The sequence below is a fragment of the Apodemus sylvaticus genome, chromosome 5 (assembly GCF_947179515.1).
Source record: "Apodemus sylvaticus chromosome 5, mApoSyl1.1, whole genome shotgun sequence".
Taxonomy (NCBI): domain Eukaryota; kingdom Metazoa; phylum Chordata; class Mammalia; order Rodentia; family Muridae; genus Apodemus; species Apodemus sylvaticus.
Window position 1 is genome coordinate 75,894,849 of NC_067476.1, and position 22,094 is coordinate 75,916,942.

Consider the following 22,094-nt stretch of genomic DNA (forward strand, 5'->3'; position numbering starts at 1 on the left):
GTACACATGGAGGGACCCAGGGCTCCAGCTGCATGTTTAGCAGAGGATGGCCTTGTTAGACATCAATGGGAGGAGAGGCCCTTGGTCCTGTGAAGGCTTGATGCCCCAGTGTAGAGGAATTCGAGGGCAGGAAGGAAGAACTGGGTGGGTGGGGAACACCCTCATAAAAGCAGGAGGAGGGTGATGGGATGGGGGGTTTCTGGAGGGAGGACCATGAAAGGGTATAAGGTTTGAAATGTAAATAAAGAAAATATCCAATTTAAAAAAAAAGAGTGAAACTGGTGGTAGAAAAATGATTGATGTTATGGTTTAATTACATTTTGGCAAGACTACTTAGGCATGGAGTCCTTCCCACATTTTTAATATATATGCTAAAAATATACAATGGAATTTCCATTCGTTTCCTCCTGAACATTATAAAATAATATAAACTGTTTTAACTATATCCCAGTCCAACTATATATTGTTAAAATTTCACAGTTTAATCTGTTAGGATACCATAAATGAGTAAATTTAGCGCTTTCCAAGGCTCTAAAATCCCAGTTGTATATGCTATATCTAACATCTTTTAAAATTTAAAGTCTTTTAAAAATTTAAAGTTTTTTAACTGTGGGCTCTACTAAAATATCTTTTTACTTTAAGAGGGAAAAAAATCAGGGCACAGTCACAATCAAAAGCAAAATCAAACTTTAACTGTCTAATGTCTGGGATCTACTCACGATCTTTTAGGCTCTTTTAAGGGCTTGGGTCACTCTCTAGCTCTGTACGTTGTAGCATACACCTTGTCTTTTAGGCGTTAGCTGTCTGTACTCTACTGTTGTTGTTTTGGTGGCCATCTCAGGGCACTGGCATCTCCAAAACACTGCTGTCTTCTGCTGTAACTAGGCTTCACCAATAGCCTTTCTTTATGGTGTCAAGCCTCAACTCTTTTCCCTCTTAAAGTAAAAAGATATTTTAGTAGTCCCCAGAGTTAAAAGGCTTAAAAAATGTAAAAGACCTTAAATTTTAAAAGATATTAGATATTTTACAGAAATTAAACTTTTAATATAAGACTTTTAAAGTTATTTAGATCTTAAAGACCCTATCCATCTTAGTTCTCCTCAGCAGACTCATGTCCTGATGCAGCTTCCGGGGGTCTACCCAGCTCCAGTCAGAACCAGATCTTTTTCAGCATGGCGGGGCTTCTACCCCACTCACTACCTCACTCTGACATGCTGCTGAGCAGAGGGTGCAGCCACTGAACCTGGCCGACTTATTTTGTATCCACCAGGTTTTATTTGGCCTTTCAGCTGATTTTCTTCTCAGGTGCTCTGAAACAGCAAAGCTTGGTTGCACCCACACTGGAGCAGAGAGCTGCCCCTGCCGCTCACCTTCAACCAGCTAGATGCCTTCGCCATCGCAGGGCCAAGGCTGTGCCCATTGGTGACGCTATTCTTTATTAGTGCTGCTATTCTTCCTACTCTTGCAGGCACGCTGACACTGCTGCTAGGTTTGGCCATCCACTTCTCCTTGTGTGTCTGTATCTCACTTTCTCTCATGTCTAGGGGAAGTGAGCATAACCCCACACTAAACTCACTCCAAAACAGGTGGATCAGTGCTTTTTCTTTGCATTGCAATTATTGGATGAATTAATCACATATCATTAAACTGAGTGATTCTATTTATGTCAATAAAAATGTCCAGGGGCCAGAGAGATGGCTCAGTGATTAAGAGAATTGACTGTTCTGTTTTCTAGAGGACCTGAGTTCAATTCCCAGCAACCACATGGTGGCTCACAATCATTTGTAATGGTTCTAGTATGTCTGTACTCACATACATAAATAAATCTCAAAACAAGTAATAGGAATAAGTAGACATAATATGTCTATACATCTAAGAGTAAAAACTAACCTCTGAACAACTACCATTTATTTGAACATTATGTTTAAGTAAAAACAAGTCATGTTTTAAAGCATGGATCTCTGCAAAGAAATCTACTGTGTTCCTGATATTAATAAGAAAAAAATAAGCAACATTTCCAAAGTGACTGGTGACAAAAGCAGGAGTGTCAGGGTGAGGAACTATTTTCAAATGTTGGCACACAGACCATGACTTAAGAACACTACTCCCAGATAGTGCTAGCTCACAGGTACTAAAAGCCTTTTCCTTCTCCTTCACACAAATTACACATCAATAGATACATATATGCTGATAGAGGTACCAGTCTGAATTTCTGTCAGTAAAATTCAGGGCTTAGTGTAGCCCCAAACTGAATTATTGGTTTAATTTACCAGGAAGCTAGTCTTCCAGTGGTAAGCTGCTAGAGCTGACAGCTCAGCGGTACAGTGCTTACCCAGCATGCTCTGGGTTCAGTGCCCATGAAATTGTACTAGTGAGGGTTTTGTTGTTGTTTATTTGTTTTTGCTTTCTGGGGTTTTTCATTTTTGTTTTTTATTTTTGACAACTTGAAACAAGCTATGGTCACCTGTGAAGTGGTGAATCTTAACTGAGAAAATGTCTCCATCAGACTGGTCCACAGGCAAGTCTGTAAGGGAACTTTCTTGATTAGGATGACTTGAGGTTGGAGGGCTCAGCCCACTGTGAAGGGTGCCAGCCCTGGCAAGGCACCTCTGGGAGTTATAAAAAAGATGGCTGACCATGAGCCAGGGAGCTCCTCCCAGGTGTCTGCTTCAGCTCCTGCGCCTAGGTTCCTGCCCTGACTTCCCTTCCTGATGGAATGTGATGGGGATGCATAAGCCAAAGAAACCCATGCATGTCCCCAAGTTCGAAGGCTGGTCATACTGTTTGTTAAAAGATGCCAAACTGAGAAAAAAGAACAAAACCTCTTCAAACCAAAACCAAAGAACAAGCCTCGAGCCTCTGCCTCCAGTTCTGCCACGTCTGCCCCAGAGTCTGAGAGCCAGAGCAGGTCTCGTCTTCAGGCCCGTTCCCTCCTTGTAGGTGGAGATGGTCTTTAGGATCCTTTCTTTGAATCGGGCAGTGGTGGCGCACGCCTTTAGTCCCAGCACTTGGGAGGCAGAGGCAGGCGTATTTCTGAGTTCGAGGCCAGCCTGGTCTACAGAGTGAGTTCCAGGACAGCCAGGGCTACACAGAGAAACCCTGTCTTGGAGGAAAAAAAAAAAAAAAAAGGATCCTTCCTTTCTCTGGAAGGCACGTCACTCTACACTCATTTCCCCTGCTTATTCCCAATAAGAGTCTGGCATTTTTCTGTAATTCAGTTTCCTTCAAATTTTAGGTATTATTTACACTATAACTTCAAGAGGACCATTTATGGGGGGAAAGTCTAGTTTTTCCCAATGACTGCATGTTACTGAGCAAACCCAGCTAATAGATATGACAAAAATCAGTGTCTAAAAATGCTGCTTGGTTTGTTCATTAAACACAAGTTGTACTTTACTTTTTCAACATGTAAGTTTCAAGTTTTCATGGAACAAACTGGTTAAGACTTTTTGACTTAACCATGAGAAAAAACAATGCCGAGACCCTGGTTTTTACTCCTTCAGAATGAATGAAAATGATAATTTTTAGGTTTTATGAAAATCTTTTTTCCTCTTTTTTGTAGATAGTACCTCGCTGTATACTGGATTGGTCTAGACCTCAAGGGCTGGTATGATGGTGTGTGCTACTTGCCCAGGTCCTTTCTCCTGATTTTTTTTTTTTCTTTTTGACACAAGGTCAGTATAGTTCTGGAACTCTTTTTACAGACCACGGTAGCTTCAAAGAAATCCACCTTCCTTTCTGCTTCTGGGCTGCTGGGATTAAACACATGAGTGGCCAAGTCCAGCTCAGTCCAGCGCCTTTCTTCCTTTTCATATTTTACACACAGTCTTCTCAGACCATATGGGAGACACAGCCTCTTTCTAACGAGTTGGGGTGGGGGCAACGACATAGAGCATAGAGGGGAGCATTAGGTTGCTACCTACTCCAGGGCACTCGGTTCTCTAGTACTCAAATCCCTTTGATGGAGAGGATGGTGTAGACAGGGTAGCAGGGAGGTGGATGTGAGAGTAGTCAGTATGTATTACACTGTAGTGTAATGAATGTATGCAAACTCTAGGAACAAATTTAATTAACAAAACACATACAAACATACTCCACTTTGACAAAATAATTTGAAAGACCATTCCTCAAAGCAAGATCTAAAATCCTATTGCTGCAAGTCACAAGAACTGGGCTTAATGATATGATCTGGCTGATCTCTGAATACAATCAGCTCCTGGGAGGCAGACGCTTCAGCCCCACAGCATACATCCAGTTGCCTTACCTCTAGTTCTTTGAGGTAGTTAACTGTTGTTTCTTGTCTCATTAATATGACTAAGTCATGGGGATGCTTCAAGTTCATTGGTGAATCCACCTACAAGAAAGCAATACAGAGGTCAATTAAACTCCCGCTTCATTAGTGTGGATATAAATTAGTGTGGATATAATTCCTCCATAGTGTGGAGGAATAAAGCTTCCTTTACTGATCCCAATGGCTGGCCCATCACCATTCTAGCTTGTGTTAGCTGCTCAGGGCATCTCAAACATGAACGATACAGGCAGGGCTGGGGGCTGCTCATAGAGCAAGAGCTCGCTCAGCAAGCGAAGAGTCCTAGGGTTTCCCAGCACCTGGAGTAAACTCAGGAACAGAAGTCCTTGGCAACAAACAAGGAAATCATTTCCTTTAACTACTTTTCATACTTATAATAGCAAAAGATACCAGATTGCCTAGTTTTGACAGTATGTTTCATATTTGAATAGACTTGGAAGTGGTAAAAAAGAAAATATTAAAAATAGATTTTGTAAGGCCATTTGGAAAAAGTCAAAAATCAAAGATGATGTAAGATTAGCTGTACATTTATTACTTAGAGTGCATGTTCTCTGATGAACAGATCAGGTGACTATGCTGTTCATCTGCAATGTGGAAGATGAACCCCAACACTGGCAGCAGGCTTAGAGATTTGCTCTCACATCTATAGGATTAGTTACAATATATACTAACATGTTCATCACTGGTACACAATACTTCACTTAGCGAAATAAACTCTAGGACACTAGAGCATTCTTAAACAGGGAGACAAACCTATCAACAAGGATACTCACCACAACAGTTTTAGCTGAATCGATATCAGACACTTAATTTCATCAATGAAGCAATAGAGACACTGGCTGTCCAATGCAACAAAACAAAGTAGAAAATGTAAAAGCTCCAGCTAGTGCCCAGGTATAGAAGGCTTCACAAAGCAAGCAAAGCACACCTGACATCCAGCACCCTATCCAGACCTCAAGCAGCAGCTACTCAATGGAGTTTCCAGAAAACCACGAGCCCAGATGGCAGGAAGTGGGAGAACAGTCTCCTTTTGCCTCAAACACCCAAGCCCATTGACTACCTGGTATTTGAAAGGCTTGCAGGAAGAATAAGACAGACAAAGGCAACATTTTGGAACTAGAGAATAATCCTACTTGTAGATTAAGAGTGCTCACATAGCCAAGGATGCAGGACTTTCCTCGCATCCCGCTGTAAGGGAAGTTTATGTGTCTCCTTGAAGCCTTAGGCTTAGCAAAGATGGAACAGCTAACAGAGACATCAGGATAAAGTTATTAGCTGACAGGAAGGGTAGCTACTAACTGGTGGCTTTCTTTTATTTGAGGTGACAGCAAATGGCATGGAGCTTTGCCAGATAAAGGTTTAGCAAGGGAAGAGTTATGACCTGACACATATCTTGAGTGCAGTAATTTCCAGGTCTTAAATTCTGAAATGTTACGGTAATTATCTTGGCAAATGCCCGCCCGGATTCCTTTCCTTTTGAGTACCTCTCCTCAAAATATTACTAGAGTGTCTCCTTGACAACCTTGTAAATACCACAGAGCCACTCTACCCATAGATGCGTAGTCTCTCTAGGCCTGCTCCGCCCACTTAACGCTTGGGCTTTATAGACTCCTATGTTCTCTCTGTAAAATGTGGAAAGAAGTGATACAATGTCCTAATTTTTAGCATGTAAGGTTGCTCAGTGCAAAACCAAGAGGTGCTAGACAGAGGCAGTTTAACCCCAGCACTCAAGGGCAGGAGTATGCGTTTAACACAAGTCTCTGGGCTGCATATTGAGACCCTGTCTCAAAAATAAAATAAAATAAAATAATAAAATAAAATAAAATAAAATCACTGACAACCAAACAAACAGAAGAGAATATACTGTACACTAGGATCTCAAAGTTCACTTTGACTTTTTATCAAGTGACAATGCCACCATTTTCCATTTCATAACAGTGCAATAAATGCTCATAGGCCCTGAGTCACAAAGGAAAGGAAGAATTGTTTTCACTTATTCTATTTAAGAAAAGAACTAGGAACTATATTTAGAGCAGTCCTACACAGGGAAAGGTGAGCTGGCATTTGAATTGTGGCTGTGCAGACTGAACTCTGTCATCTGGAAGGTGCACCCGCTAGTTCCTCCAGCTGACTGTTCTGCTCAACTCACTTCACTAAAGATGACCACACGTACCAGGCAGCTCCACTGTATTAGTACATTTTATGAGTCCATGCATCCAATTACATAAACGGCAGTAAACACTTGGCTCCTTTCAAGTGACTTTTATAGATCTCACTGTGCTTTTTCCAACTAATCAAGACATTGATTTTTTTTCCTTAATGATTTATTTTTATTTTATGTGCACTGGTGGTTGTCTATGTGTGTGTGTGTATGCTGTATCCTGTAACTGGAGTTACGCATGGCTGTGAGCCATCATGTGAATCCTGGGACTTCAACCTGAGTCCTTTGGAAGAGCAGCCAGTGCTCTTAACTGCTGAACCAGTTCCAAATTGAGTCAATGTTCAAAGCCACATCTCCAATGAGAGCCCTAAGAGAGTGGACTCAGAAAATCCATTCAGCAGCAGATGGAAACCACTTCGCTGCCAAGTTAGATAAAGGTGAACATTTTATACAAAATAACCGATTTAAGCAAAGAAAGTGAGTGATGCTCTAGGAAGGCAAGTTTGAGTCCATGTCTGTGGTCCTTTAGAGCAGGATATAACACATTTCTGTAGTGACATCAGTTCAAGCCTCATATGCAACTTATTCATATACAGTTTTCTATTTGCCATGATACTCACTGTAACATATGAAAACAACATGGAAATCCACTCTTCTGGCAGCAGTATAAAAACTGACATCTTATAGTATGATGTACTCATTAAAAACTATATTCCCCTTAAGAATTTGAAGCAGAATATTTTTTTAATTCAGAATTTTAAGTTATGACACTATCATGGATAGTATAACATACTGAAATACTAAGACATTACCATTTTATCTCTATTTAAATAAAAAAAATGGCACCACTTGATGTCTGTTTACTTTTTGCTGGTCAGTACCCAGAATTTCCTTCTTTATCACAACTACATCCCTGACTTCCTCTTCCCCACATGGGAGCCTTGGCCAGTGCATTCTTTCCTCTTAGTCACAGTGGTTATTTCTGAGACAGGATTTCTTAAGTGAGGTCAGGTGGTACTAGAGGGGCTTATCAGAGTGTCTTTTGGAGAAGCCTGAGAATGGACTGAAGAAGCAGAAAACCCTACCCTTGTTTAAGCCCTGGACAAACCATACCTATTGCACTTGAAGTTGGTCTGACATGCCAATGAAATGCTTATAATTCAGAAAGTGTTTGTGTTACCCCAAATGTTTTGATAACTTTATTACATTTTAATTAATTAATTGAGTGTGTAGGGGTCCAACATGTGCCCCACAGGTGCAGGAGGTCAGAAGTTCCTTCTTTCCATTATGTGGGTCCAGGAGATTGAACCAAAGTGGCAGGCCATTCAGTCATTTCACTGGTCCAACTTAGCTGAATTTTTAAAGGGCCTCTTCAAGGGCATCCTTGTGGCTCCTTTAAGATCCCTGGGATGCCTATTTGTTTTTTTTTTTTTTTTTTTTTCCAACTTGACCCAAGAGAGCATCAACAGAGATATGGAAACCATAATTGAGAAAATGTCTTCATAAGATGGGGCTGTAGGCAAGCCCGTAGGGCCCATTATAGGTGGTGCCATTCCTGGACAGGTGGTACTGGGTGCTATTACCAAGTAGGTGGAGTAAGCCATGAAGAGCAAGCCAGTAAGCAGTGTTCCTCCATGGCTTCTGCTTAAGCTCCTGCCTTGACTTCTCTCAGTGATGGACTGTTATCTCAAAGTGTAAGATGAAATAAACCCTTTCCTCCCCAAGTTGCTTCTGGTCAGTATTATATCACAGCAATAGAAATCCCAACTAAGACAAGTCTTTTGGGTCACTGCACAGAGTGCTGGCATACACTTTTGCTGTTGACAGGTGCTAGATGACTGAACCAAATGACATTTCTTTTGTGAAGCCAACTATCTTCCTCTTGATTTCCCATCAGAGACTGTATAGACCCTCGTGTAGAGTCAGTCAAGCGTTACACGCACACACTCTCTTGTATAGTCAAGCATTACATGCACACTCTCCTGTATAGTCAAGCATACATGCACACATACACTCATGTATAGTCAAGCATTACATGCACATACACTCATGTATAGTCAAGCATTACATGCACACTCTCATGTATAGTCAAGCATTACATGCACACACACACTCATGTATAGTCAAGCATTACATGCACATACACTCATGTATAGTCAAGCATTACATGCACACTCTCCTGTATAGTCAATTATTACGTGCACACACTCCTGTAGAGTTAAGCATTACACCCTTGAACTGCTGTCTTACTCTTCTTTCTGCCTTCAGTGTGTAATATATTCTGAGGTGTATGGTAGATAGTCAACACACTCCTGACTGTCTTGATGCTACATTTGCTCGATGCTCCACTGGAGGTACAGTGGGTAAGTCTCCATAGATCAGAATAAGTATGGCCCTGACAATACGTCCCATGACTGGTTGAGCTACTTCCCTATCTATCAGCTGAAAAGACCTAATTAGATGACTTCTAGTTTTTTCTAACTTTTTAACCCTACATCTGTCACATTTTTACCAGGGATGACTTTCATCCCTGAACAAAAACAAACAAACAAACAAGAACAAAAACCATACTATTCCAACCAATGAGACTGCCACATTTTCAGTTTGCCCATACAATCTTTACTTCTTGGAGCAAGGGTGATTTACAGAGTTGCAGTTAAAAGTTGCTTCTGGCAACTGAAGAGATGGCACAATCAGTAAAGAGTTTGCTATGCAAGCACGCAGACCTGAATTCAAGCTCCAGTCTATATAAAGAAAGCTGGCTGTGGTGGTGTGTACTTGTACGGTAGATCCCTGAGGCTTGTAAGCAGAAAACAGCAGGCCTTGGAAGAGACCCGGTCTAGAAAAACAAAAGGTGATGGTAACTGAGGAACAACACTAGAGGATGACCTGTGACTTTCACATGTAACCCTCCCACACATGCTCTAGCACACGCATGCTCTAGCACACACATGCTCTCGCATACACATACTCTAGCACACATGTATGTGCATATGCATGCATGCACACATGTACAGACAGACAGACAGACAGACAGACAGACACACACACACACACACACACCCCTACTTTCTGTTAAACTGTCCATTTGCTCCAATTAAGCAGTGGCTATTTCTAAGTAGTAGTTCATTGTATCATGCAAAGTTCTCTGTCGCACAGCTCTTAATTAGGTACACCGGTTATTATGCCTGCAGGTATATCTTGTACTACATGTATGCTTGGTGCCCAAGGAGGCCAGAGGAGGGCATGGGATTTTCTGGACCTGGAGTTATGAATGGTTGTGGGCTGCCATGTGGGTGCTTGGAACAGATCCTACGTCCTCTGCAGGACCATGTTGTGCTTTTAGCTGCTGAGCCATCTCTAGCTGCATGGGTTTTAATGCAAACAAACTTCAACTTCAAGCATCCCCACCCCCCACTATAACTAAGTATTGTACTTTAAATGTAAACAATATAGACAGAATGGGAAAAGAATCAAAATTACTTGAAATCTCACTTTCAGAGTTATCTACTGTTAGGTATATCATGATAATTTCTACCCTCCCCATTGCTATGTGGATATCTTTACAAAAAATGGGAACATGGGCTTCATGACATGACTCAGCAGGTACCTGCCAACTGCGATCATGACATTACTCAGCAGGTACCTGCCAACTGCGATCATGACATGACTCAGCAGGTACCTGCCAACTGCGATGAACTGGGTCCCATCACTGGCCACCTACATGGGAGTCTGAGAAAACTGCTCTGGAGAGTTTCCTCTGAGCTCCACATGAATACCAGAGCATGTGCATAGTCCATGCCCAGTACTCTCCGACAGTCAACCAACCAACCAACCAATGCATAAATTTAAAAATGGATTAATAGTCTCTTGCACCTTTCTCTAGCCCATTCCTCTGCCCACTTCATTGGATGTCTCTCCCAGTAAATATAGATGGTTCATTAATCTTACTTTTTCTGTGTATGTGCAGCTATGTGTATTTGTGTTTATGTGCATGTGAAGACCAGAGGGCAACTTCAGGTATCATTCACTCTTCGTGTAATAACCACCGTATTTTCTGAGACAGGATCTCTTACTGAATTTGTGATTTACAATTAGGCTAGTCTGGTTAGTCAACGAGTTCCAGGGATCCTCCTGTTTCTGCCTCTGGAATTTCTACAGTGCTGGGGTTACAGGCTCGTCATGTGCTACTACACGTGGCTTTCTAGGTGGGTGCTGGGGACTGAATTTAGGTCCTCATGCTTGCAGAGCAAGCACTTTTCTGACCAAGCTGCCACCCTCATCTCTCTTTTTCCCTCCCTCCCTCCCTCTCTGTATGTGTGTGATCACACTTGTACCATGGCCAGAAGCTCCATGACAGGTGTCCCTGTCCACTGCTCTCCACCTGACTTTTTGAGTCTCTCACTGACCCTTTGGCTCACCAGTCTAGATGGAGTGGCAGCAGGGTTCCTGTTCATGCGTTCCCAGTGCTGGGAAACTCACATGCTCTTGCACTTGGGCGCGTCCGTGAGTCTCTGACTGTCCGAAAAGCACTTTACTTATGAAGCCATCTCTCCAAACTCTTGACTTAGTTTTGACACAAGATTTCATGTAGTCCAGGGTGGTCTCTGTGAAGCTAAAGAGGACCTTGAAATTCTGATCTACTTCTAAACTGCAAGGATTACACAGTTGGGTCTCCACATCCAGTTTCTGTAGTGTTGGCATGGATACAAGCATTCCACCAACAGTTATATCTCCATCTCAATTTTAGTGGTTCATATTTTGTTTTAAGTAACTACACTTATTTATGGTTAATAAAGCCCTACTTATTACTAAAATTTATGTTAATCATTATTTTACTTAAAAAAATTGTGTGATGTTCTCTGGACAGCTGTCTGGATATGTTCTTCCCTTTGAAGAGCATGTCTAAGTCACAGGAAATGCACTTTATGGTTTTGGCTAATTTTCTCCAAAATAGTTGAATAAACTTAAATTCCTACCAACAGCGAGTTTCCCCAGCCTTTAGAAACATGAGAGTAACTGTGAATACATTTAAATCTCTTTGTGGGCTTCTATATTGGCCTTTTATACTTGGTCATTTGTTTATCTATGTTTCCAGTCTTTTTAACAATGAGTACATATTACCTAAATTTATAAAGAAAATGTCTACCTAAAAGTACGTTATCTTTGTAAACATCAAACTTGAGAGTACTGGGAAACAAATTTGTTTTATTCAATTTTAAACCAACTGTAATGACAAGCCAAGTCTTTGGTAGGAAAAGAGCCTGACAGCTTTCTCTTAGGTATTTATAAAGACAGCTCTTGTCACAGGTGTGGGTCCAAGATGAAGACCTCAGAAAATGCCCAGCTAGTATCTTTTCTGGACTGTACCTTTGTCTTCAAATCTTATCTGAAATTTAATTGCAATTTATTGCTATCGTCAAAGAACTGGTCAAGGAACCTTTGCACCTGTAATTCTAGCCATGGATAATACAACGGTAATCAGCGTGAGTTTTAAAGAGATGGGCTGAGGCAGGCAGAGTGTCTGTTGTCAGTACTGTCCACCCAACTCTTCCTCCAAGTTAAGCCATCATGGGCTTCCATCTTCTTTCAGGTTTGGAGAACTACAAGTTAAAAATACCAGTTCAGATTTACCTCATAAGAATATCTTCATAGACTCCTGGCTATAACTGTAAAAACGTGTGTGTGTGTGTGTGTGTGTGTGTGTGTCTGAGTGCTTCTGCACATTGTGTGTGTGTGTGTGTGTGTCTGAGTGCTTCTGCACATACACTCGTATGCATGTGCTTATTGAAAGGTAGAGGTCAACCTAGAGTGCCGTTCCTAAGGACAGCCATCTCCTTTGCTTTGTGAGACAGTCTCTCACTGAGCAGGCCCGCTCCAGGGTCTCTGCTGTCTACCCTCTGGACACTGGGATTGCAAGTGTGTACCACCATGCCTGGCTTTTCGTGTGGGTGCTGGGGATCACACTTGGGTCTTTACGTTTGTGTAGCAAGCATTTTATGGGTAGAGCCATCTTTCTAGCCTTTGATCATTCACTTTGTTAAGACAACTGTTTTGCTGTAATGTTTGTTGCTAGCGAAGTTGTATAATATTTTAATAAGAAAGATAAAACAAGTCTCAGTTTGAAGAATTACCATGCATCAGATTAAAAACAAACTTAAACACCAGTACTGGATCCTGCCCACACATGAATTTCATGGCCACTACCCTTTGAAGTTTATCCTTAACTTGATTTTGTTTTCTCATTATTACAGTTTCTAGAAACCATGGTAAAACTGCCTATTCCTGCATAATTCAGACATATAAAGTGTACTGTAAAGCTATTATATAGATTTAAATGTTTATAATGTTGTGGCCAATTTGTAAGGACATTCATGTCAAACAATGTCTTCCTGATTTACAAGCAAGACAATATTTCCAACCTAAACAGACATAAGTCTTAAACTATATTTTAGAATTTATGCCACAGGGAATATATATAAACAACACACTTTCAGCTAGACTATTTGTAACTTTACAACAAAAATAAAATGTTGGATGAGATGACAAGAGTCTTGGATAATTTCTGTATTTGTCAAGAAGCTCCATGTATGGAAACAATGCAGCTGGTTCTGCTGGTATTTTTATCCCTCTTTGTGACAAGCTGGCCTCGAACTCTGTAGCTAAGGTTGAATATGAACCTCTGATTTTCCTGCTTCTCCCTCCTAATTGCTGTTTATATTAAAGATAGCTGTTTTATATGTACTTCAGACATGACTTTAATTCGAGCCCTAAATAAGTACTGAGCACAGCAGCAGGCAGAATAATGGCTCAACCAAGGTTACCATGCTCTGATCCCTAATCTTGTGAATATATGACACTCTGGCAAACTGAGATGTCAATGGTTGCTAATCCTACTGTCTTAATGAAGACAGAGAATACTGCTTGGATATCAGGTGTATACAGAGTAATTATATGGACCAGGGAACACACACACACACACACACACACACTCACACACACACACTCACACACACACACACACACACATACACACACACACACTCACTCACACACATACACACAGAGAGTTGGGGTCAGGGCAGACAGGGAGAGAAAGTGAGGTCAGTGGGATGACTGCTGATTTTGAAGATGCAATGAAAGTGGCCCAAGAGCCAAGGAATACTGGGAACACTGGGAATAAAGGGCTGGCCTTTGCACATAGCCTCCAGGAAGTAAGGTATACAGCACAGCAGTTCTCTGGACTATGCTTGTAAGTTTCAGGATGGGCTTGTAGTCTCCTTACCTAGTTACCTGGAAAGCAATAAATCTGGGTTGCCTTAAACTATTAAGTTTGTGGGGTTTTTTCCCCCCAGCAGCAATAGAAAATTGTATAAGCACTCACTAAGTCCAGATAGAATACCAGGTGTAAGCTTTAAAATTCCTAGTGAGATAACTGGATTACTCAACTCCAAGAAAAGACACTACAATCAGTGCAAGGCCATGCTGTTACTGAGGTGACAGGAAACTCAATGGCTTGAGGATGACTTTGCTAGTTTGTGCTAGAAACCCTTGCCTTAAAGAGAGACAATGGATGCAGTTCAACCCACTGCTCCGGGGAAGAAATCAACATGACTGATTTACTGCAATCCTAACTAGTATGAAATACACATTAACGACAAAGGTTTAATTTTCCTAAGAAGCCATGAAAATGAAACTGAAGGTTGCTCTTTAAAGTTTGCCACTCCTGCTGATGGCCACTGTGCTGCCTAACCCAGGGCAATCAATGCAAGGTCTTTTGCTGAAGTCAGATTATGAACAAAGGTCTTACACACCCCAAATACTGCTGGGCATTTTCAAATACTGACACAATCCTTTAGCACAATAATTTGCCAATACCTAGGAAAATTAAGAATAATAAATACTTTAAAGCAGGTAACTCCATTTCTAAGAATTTATCTTACAATTACTCACAGATAGATGCAAAGATATATATATATATCACATATATATATATATATATATGATCACACTCACTTTCCACAGTATTGACAGGAAAAATCAAACAACAACAACAACAACAAAAATCCCTGGAGAATCTAAATGCACTGGATAAATACACTATTGAATATTCATATAACTGACTTAACCAAGGAGGAAACTTTTATTTCTATTGTGAACAGATGCCTTGGTTTTAGGCTAGCAAGTTAGTCATCAGATACAATGGTCCCAGTTGTATGTTTAAAAAAGAAATTCATAAAAGTGTTTTCAAATACATAGGAACTTGAGGACGAATATTCACTGTGATGTGGCCAGGCAACACCTTCCACTCTTGTTCAGAGACACTGCTTCTAAAGAGGACTAGCTTGTCCAAGCTCTTTAGTTGTAACAGGAAGAATCAACGAATTCTCCTGTAACCTTCAAGTAAATACACTGTCCTGCTCTAGACCACTAAAGTGATGGTGGCCTTTGAGTATGATGACAGAAGCCACATCGCAGATAAAAATAATGTATGTGCACACACACTATTTTGACTTATTCAGTATTCCCCGAGTAAATACACCATGTGCCAACACTGGGTTTGGTTCTGAGGTTACTTGATTGAAGGAAACAAAGCTGCTGCCTTCTCACACAGACAGGAAATATAATGCGAATGCTATCATACAGTACCAGCAGCGGTCCCTATGAAGAATAAAGCAGAGGAAGAATGCAGTGCAGGAAGAGTTCATGTTTTAGGCATGTAAAAGGAGGTATCATGTGAACAGACCTAAAAGGAGAGGCAGGCTGAGCTATGAACGCATCTGCAGAGGGATGTCCGAAGGCAGAAACACAGCACATCACCTAAGAAGGAGAGTGGGGCCTGGGGCTGGAGAGGTGACTAGGACTCAGGTCTTTCTGGCCTTGTACCATACAGAAAATAGATTTTCATCTTCATGTGGGACGGGAAAGTTCTGAAGGTGCTCTCATGCTCCCTGCTTTCCACCTATCTTACAGTGAATGATAAGGCCACATGTGCTTAAAGACAAACAAAACAAAACAAAACAAAACAAAACATTTTCCATGATTCTGGGAGAACGGATTATCTGGGGTACAAGCGAAGCAAGAAGACTAGTCCAGAACTGGCGTCAGAGTGGGACTGAGGCAGAGTTAGGCTGGACAAGGCCTGCAGGACAGAAATGGAAAGACACAGCTCAACTGGGAAGCACTCTGGAAGTAAAGGAGATAGATTATCTTTAGGCTGGGTTTAGAAATAGAGAATAAAAGAGTGAAGACAAACATCAGTATTTGGGCTCACAGCTAGTTGGTGAATGGAAGAAGTCTGGGGCACAGGTGGGCTCAGAAGCTGCTGTCCATGTGAAGCCATTCTGAGTGGAGGTGCCCAGGAGTCACGGAGCTCAGCTGAGAAGTGGGGGGCCTCAGCAGGTCAAGTTTATGGCACGAGGCTGCTTGAGATGATCATGTGGGGGATGGAGGTGGCACAGCGGCCGGCCAGTAAGTCATCAAGGAATAGAAAAGTCATGGTTGGGGCTCAGAAGAAAAACAGAGTCTGTGTCTTGGCAGCCATGAAGGTAAATAGTTCAGTAAGGTACCAGGTTGTCACTAGGTTACTAAGAGGCTAAGCTGAGATTACTGAGAACTGAGATTGGCAACGAGGGAAGCCCTGGGTGTCCTGATGAGCGCCGTAGGGGTGAAGGGCGGATTGGACTGGCTTTAAGAGAGCAGGAGGAAAGGAAGTCTATACACACTTGACTCTTGAGTTACTGGCTATAGACCACACACGGGAGCTTCTGTTTTAACTTTTGCTATCAGAGTTGTATAACTGAGACACAGGTACTGCTCTCCACACTTGGGAGTGCAAAGCTGTGCTAAGTTTTGACTCGGCCTGCTGGCAAGCCCTTCACTCAGCCTTCACACTGCCAGCACGCCTTCTGCTCACTTCCAGAAGGGTGCCTCCGAACTACACCAGCTGCTGGGCCCACCGCTGACTGTAACCCCTGCTCAGCAGTGTAGCTGTCAGCCCTGTCTACACCGCCTGGCTTTCTCACGCTTCTCTTTTCCTTTTCTTGTTCACTATTCTTCTCATCACTTCTCTACGTATTTCCATGTCCGGGCAATAAAGCTGACCCTCTGCGTCTAACACCAGTGACAGAGAGGATGCTGTCCCTGGCAGAGCATAACCTGATGAACAGTTCACAGGCCACAGCGCTCCCTGAGATTACGGCCCTGCTCAACTGTTCCAAGCCCCTTCTGAGAGTCAAAGGGCTCATGGTGGATGGGTCACTTGAACCTTCGATTTTTTCCCACAAGTCTGAAGCTTTCTACAGGTCATCTCCAGATGATGATCAAACTAGTGAACACTGGCTTCATGCAGGCAACTGTAAATGTCTAAGACGCCAAATCCACTTATCACATCCGCTTGCATCAGCCAAGCAACAGTTAATGATACGTTGTTGCCTGTGTGTTTTGACAGCATGGGAGATGCTGAAGTGGAGGTATGTAGAGGTGGATGTATCCAGTCTCTCTTTGGAGCTATGCAGTGGTCTAGAGCGCACTAAGGTAAGTAAATGGTCAGTCAAGCCAAACGGGAGTCAGTAAATGCTTTCAGAAAGAAATTCATGCCGGGCAGTGGTGGTGCACGCCTGTAATCCCAGCACTATGGGAGGCAGAGGCAGGTGGATTTCTGAGTTCGAGGCTAGCCTGGTCTACAGAGTGAGTTCCAGGACAGCCAGGGCCATACAGAAAAACCCTGTCTCAAAAAACCAAAAAAAAAAAAAAAAAAAAAAAAAAAGAAAAAAGAAAAAAGAAAGAAATTCATCATGCTATGAAAACATAAACAAAGGAAATGACACAAAAGTTGTGAAGTCTGAGTTAGTCAGATGAGGGTACCTGAGAGGAACATGTGCAAAGGACAGAAGCAAGAAAGAACACAGGTTACCTAGGGATACTTACAACAACAAAGAGAGCAGTGTGAGCATGCACGGGGGTGTGTTTGTGTGTGTGTGTGTGTGTGATGTTGGACTGTGTGTGTGTCGGTGTATGTGTGTGTGATGATTGACTGTGTGTGTGTGTCTGTGTGTGATGCTAGACTGTGTATATGTGTGTGTGTGTGTGTCTGTGTGTGATGCTAGACTGTGTGTGTAATGCTGGACTGTGTGTGTCTATCTGTGTGTATGTGTGTGAAAGATGCTGGACTGTGTGTGTCTGTGTCTGTGTGCCTGTGTGTGATGCTGGACTGTATGTGTTTATGTGTCTGTGTGTGTATATGTGTGATGCTGGACTATGTATGTGTATATCTATGTGTGTGTGTGATGCTGGACTTTGTGTGTGTGTGTGTGTGTATGATGCTGGACTGTGTGTGTGTGTGTGTGTGTGTGTGATGCTGGACTGAGGGTTAGGTATTCAAGTATGACTAGATAAAAGCTAGAGAGGAGGAAGGGTTAGGTTAGAAGTTATGGAAGAATTTGGGCCATATCCTGTGCACACCATTAACCAGGTATAATGGCTATTCATGGTAGTCAACTTTACTATATCTGTAACGAACTACCACCCAGAATTGGAGGGCTCATCACACATACACACAGACACACACACCTGTAAGCCAGATCTTGAGGCTGGAAGACACAAGTTTCTGACCTTGATCTTGGCATGGAGATCTTGAGGCATAGAGGCTATGAAAAGCTTAGGCCCAGGCAAGGTAGTACAGGCCTTTAATCCCAGGAAACTAAGGCAAGGAGATCTCTGAGTCCAAGATCAGCCTGGGACAAAGCAAGTCCCAGATCCAGGGGTGGTGGCACACACCTTTAACTGGGCCACACCTGCTGGAGACCTACGTAAGGACGTTGGACGAAGGACGAGTCATTCTTCTTCACCTGCTCGCGTTACTTGCCAGCACAGAAAACCAGCTGAAACCACTAGCCTTGTGGGATTGAGCAACTACTACATCCTTGGACTTCCCATTCACAGCTGACCATTGTTGGGGTGGTTGGACTACAGAGTGTAAGTCATCACAACAAATTCCCTTACTACACAGAGACATTCCATCATAAGTTCTTGACTCTAGTGAACCCTGACATCACCAGGTGATGTTTCTTAAGAGTACAGGAACTGAGCTCAGTCATCGTGCATGTGCAAACCCCTCAGATCTGCCAAATGACTCACATCAGACCAAACCAAGGAGCACTTCCACTTCTCCCCTCCTGGGGAGCAGCCGTGGGCCCTGGCCTCCTCGTCAGTTCCATGTTGTATGTCTCTTCTTTGGGCAAGAGTTGCTGAAAGTCACTTAGCAAGCATGTTCTGCCAGGGGATGCGTCCCTGCTCTGCCAGTACCATCAGGAGCCCCACTGTGACAGAAAGCATCTGTGTCCCAGACATTTGCCTGACTAAAGGCAAAGGATCATACAGCCACCAAATAGATTCATGCTTATTTGAGCCCCTCACCTCCCACTGTCCCCTGATCTAAACTTACTATGAAATACTTGGCAAAAATAATCTAAATTGGAAGAAAATGGATTGGATGAGCCTTCATTATTTCCACATTCGCTCCTCTGTTTCCTTCTATTCCTCTACTCACTAGTGGGCTGAGAAGAAAAGCATGAACTTCAAAATGTACCGCACAAAATGCAGGCCACTGTAGATCACTCTGCTTATAATTATTGCCATTTCTAAATGCTACTCGTTAGTTGTAGACTAGAGGTTACTAAGCTGTAACAAATATGCTTTAAGAATCCCTTCCCCACAGAAAATACTCTTCCCCTAAATTTAAAACTTGATAGTTCTAACTTTATAGGAGAAGGAAACAGTGATCAGGAAAATAAATGCTTCAATGATATGAGACAGTGGGTAACAACAGCGATTCTTAATGAAAGCTGAGATCTCCATTTCTGAAGAGACTATCCAGAGGCAGTCATTGTACCTGGTGCCAGAAGCACACCTTCTTGACTGAACAAGTCTGCATACTAATAGCTGGAAGATTTCAAGAGTTCATCTGATAAGAGATGATACAGCCGGGCATTATAAAGTTCACAGTCATCCTACATAGTGAGTCTGAAGTCAGTTTGAGATACATGAGAATCTTTCCAAAACAAACAAACAAACAAACAAACAAACAGAAATGAGTGCAAACAAACAAAAACCCCAAATCAAAACCCAAAACCAACCAACCAACCAACCAACCAAACAAACAAACAAAAAACCTAAAGAAACACAATGCTAGAGAGTGCTGAGGATTGCAAGCCAATTCCAAAATTTAATCTCCTCTGCAAGTGAATTACCAGGCACTTTGAAACAAACAAACAAACAGACAATACCCGGGCCTGCTGGGTATTCCTATAATCTTAACACTTGACAGGTGGCGACTGAATGATCACGGGGCTTGGGCCAGCCTCTGTGACTGGGAACTTAGAGGAAAGCCTGGCGCAGGAAAGCATCCCCTGGCAGAGCAAGCTTGCTGAGTGACTTTCAGCAGCTCTTGTCCAAAGCAATAATATACCACATGGAACTGACAAAGAGGCCAAAGTCCCACGGCCTGCTCCTCAGTAGGTTAGAAGTAGATGTGAACTTGGTTTTGGTCTGATGGTGATGTGATTATATTTAAATTAAAAATAAAAATATTTGAAAATATTGTCTAGAAGCTTATTCTTTACAAATTCAACCAGCAGCAGCCTTAGCTCTGATTATGAAGAAGTTGCCTACCAGACCATTCAGAAGTGTGTGTGTGTGTGTGTGTGTGTGTGTGTGTGGTTTAGAGACAAGGTCTCATGTAGCTCAGGCTGGCCATAACTTTGCTCTATGTATATGTGTATGCGAATGTACACATATACAGCCAAGGATAACCAACTACTGACCCTCCACATTCCAAGTGCTGGGATTACAGACGTGCAACACTAAACTGAAGCCCCATTTCAACACCAAGGATGATGTAAGGTTTTCATGGCCTAATTACACAGTAGAGCCTCATGCTAACTGGTTAATAATACAGAGTCATCTAGTTCACAGACTGACTCCAAGCTAAGGACCTTTCCTTAAATAAAGTTGGAATTATTAGTTTGTACAGTTTAACTCAATTTAGAACCACTGGGGAGTCTCCATCAGGGATTATCTGGATGAAATTAGCCAGTAGGCATGGCAAAATCATGTCTTGATTTTGGTCACTGAGATGGGCAGAGCTTCCACTGGGGTAGCACTATTCCCCAGATTTGTGGCCTGGACTGTATATAAGTGGAGGTGAGCTGGGCGGGCACACACACACACACACACACACACACACGCTACCTCATTGCTCCTATTTTTTTTTTCTCCAAGACGGGGTTTCTCTGTATAGCCCTGGCTGTCCTGGAACTCACTCTGCAGACCAGACTGGCCTCGAACTCAGAAATCTGCCTGCCTCTGCCTCCCAAGTGCTGGGACTAAAGGCATGCACCACCACTCCCCAGCCCCATTGCTCTTTCTTACTGTAATGTAAGAAAGAGCCTGCTGTAAACTGTTGACTTTAAGTTCCTGCTATTCTAACCTCTCCCCACTTTCCTATGATGGGCTGTATGTAACTGGAATCATAAGCTAAATGAACCTTTTCTCTCTTAAGGTGTCTTTGTTGGGGTATCTCATCACAGCAACAGCAAAGAAAATCAAGACAGATGGTCTTTCTGGTTTCCAGGTATGAGTAGTAGGGGAGGCAATGAATGATAAAGAGATTCCAGAACCCAAAGCTGAGAAAAAGCTCACAATTGTAGACAACCTTTTTCTTAACCGTTCTCTGTCTATGGTGGGAAAGAAGCTGAAAGGGGGCCATTTTCTTCCCACTCCAGGTCCAGGACTCCCGAGACCACATCCTTAGGAATTCAGTAGTGGGAGGTATGCTTCTCAGTTGAGACAGGAGCCTTAGAAAGACACATTCTGATTTGCCACGACATGCACTGGGCACCTGCTGCTGCCAACAGCAACTCCAGCCTTCAACGCAGAGAAGCTGCCTGCAGGAATGTAGATCTGTCTGAATGAAGCCCCAACTGAACCCACCAAAGGACAAAGGGTTTCTAAGGTTGCATATTCACAAGCCTGGACTATAGAGCTGGTGTGCCTATCTTTACGGTCTGCTAAAGCTTGTGATACAAAACTCCCAAGGAATATACACTTGTCCTGGTAAAGATTCCCTGCTGTACTTTAACTGTAATAGTGGAAATGCCCCTATTTAAATGTGCATTTTGGACAATTTTGATTTTTTTTTCTCTGAAAGACAGTATCTCTCTACTGAGTTCTGGCTGGCCTGGAACTTGTTATATAAGTAAGCCAGGTTGGCTGGCTTCGAGCTCAGAGATTCACCTGTTTCTGTCACCTCAGTGCTGGGATTAAAGTTGTATGCCACCACAGTTGGCTCTAATTCTCATTTTTAATTCATATAAATTTTCCATATTTTCTGTGGAAAATGATACATCATGCCGTAGAAAATCATGGCACATAGAATTTGTAAAAGTTTAAGTATTAGAATTCAAATGATCAGAAAGACGTTACCACTCTAATGTTCTACTGCAGTTTGCCCCCAGATCCTTGTTGATGTTAGGGTATTTTAAAATTGAAACCACACTTTTGCTCTCAATAGTCACAGAACCAGGAACAAGCAGCAGAAATTAAATATGTCACGTAGGAAACAGT

General features: G+C 42.3%; 1 protein-coding gene across 6 annotated transcripts in view; it reads right to left on the bottom strand.

Annotated features, from left to right (window-relative positions):
- The window catches only part of Ttc17 (tetratricopeptide repeat domain 17), a 108,828-nt gene that overhangs the window by 84,229 nt on the left and 2,505 nt on the right, over positions 1-22,094 (bottom strand). For all 6 annotated transcript variants that reach the window (XR_007977901.1, XR_007977900.1, XM_052183063.1 and 3 more), the window contains exon 2: positions 4,265-4,354. Coding sequence is in view for 4 of the 6 variants with exons in the window: in XM_052183063.1 (XP_052039023.1) it covers positions 4,265-4,354 (90 nt within the window). In the remaining 2 variants the exon portion in view is untranslated. The remainder of the gene's footprint in view (positions 1-4,264; positions 4,355-22,094) is intronic.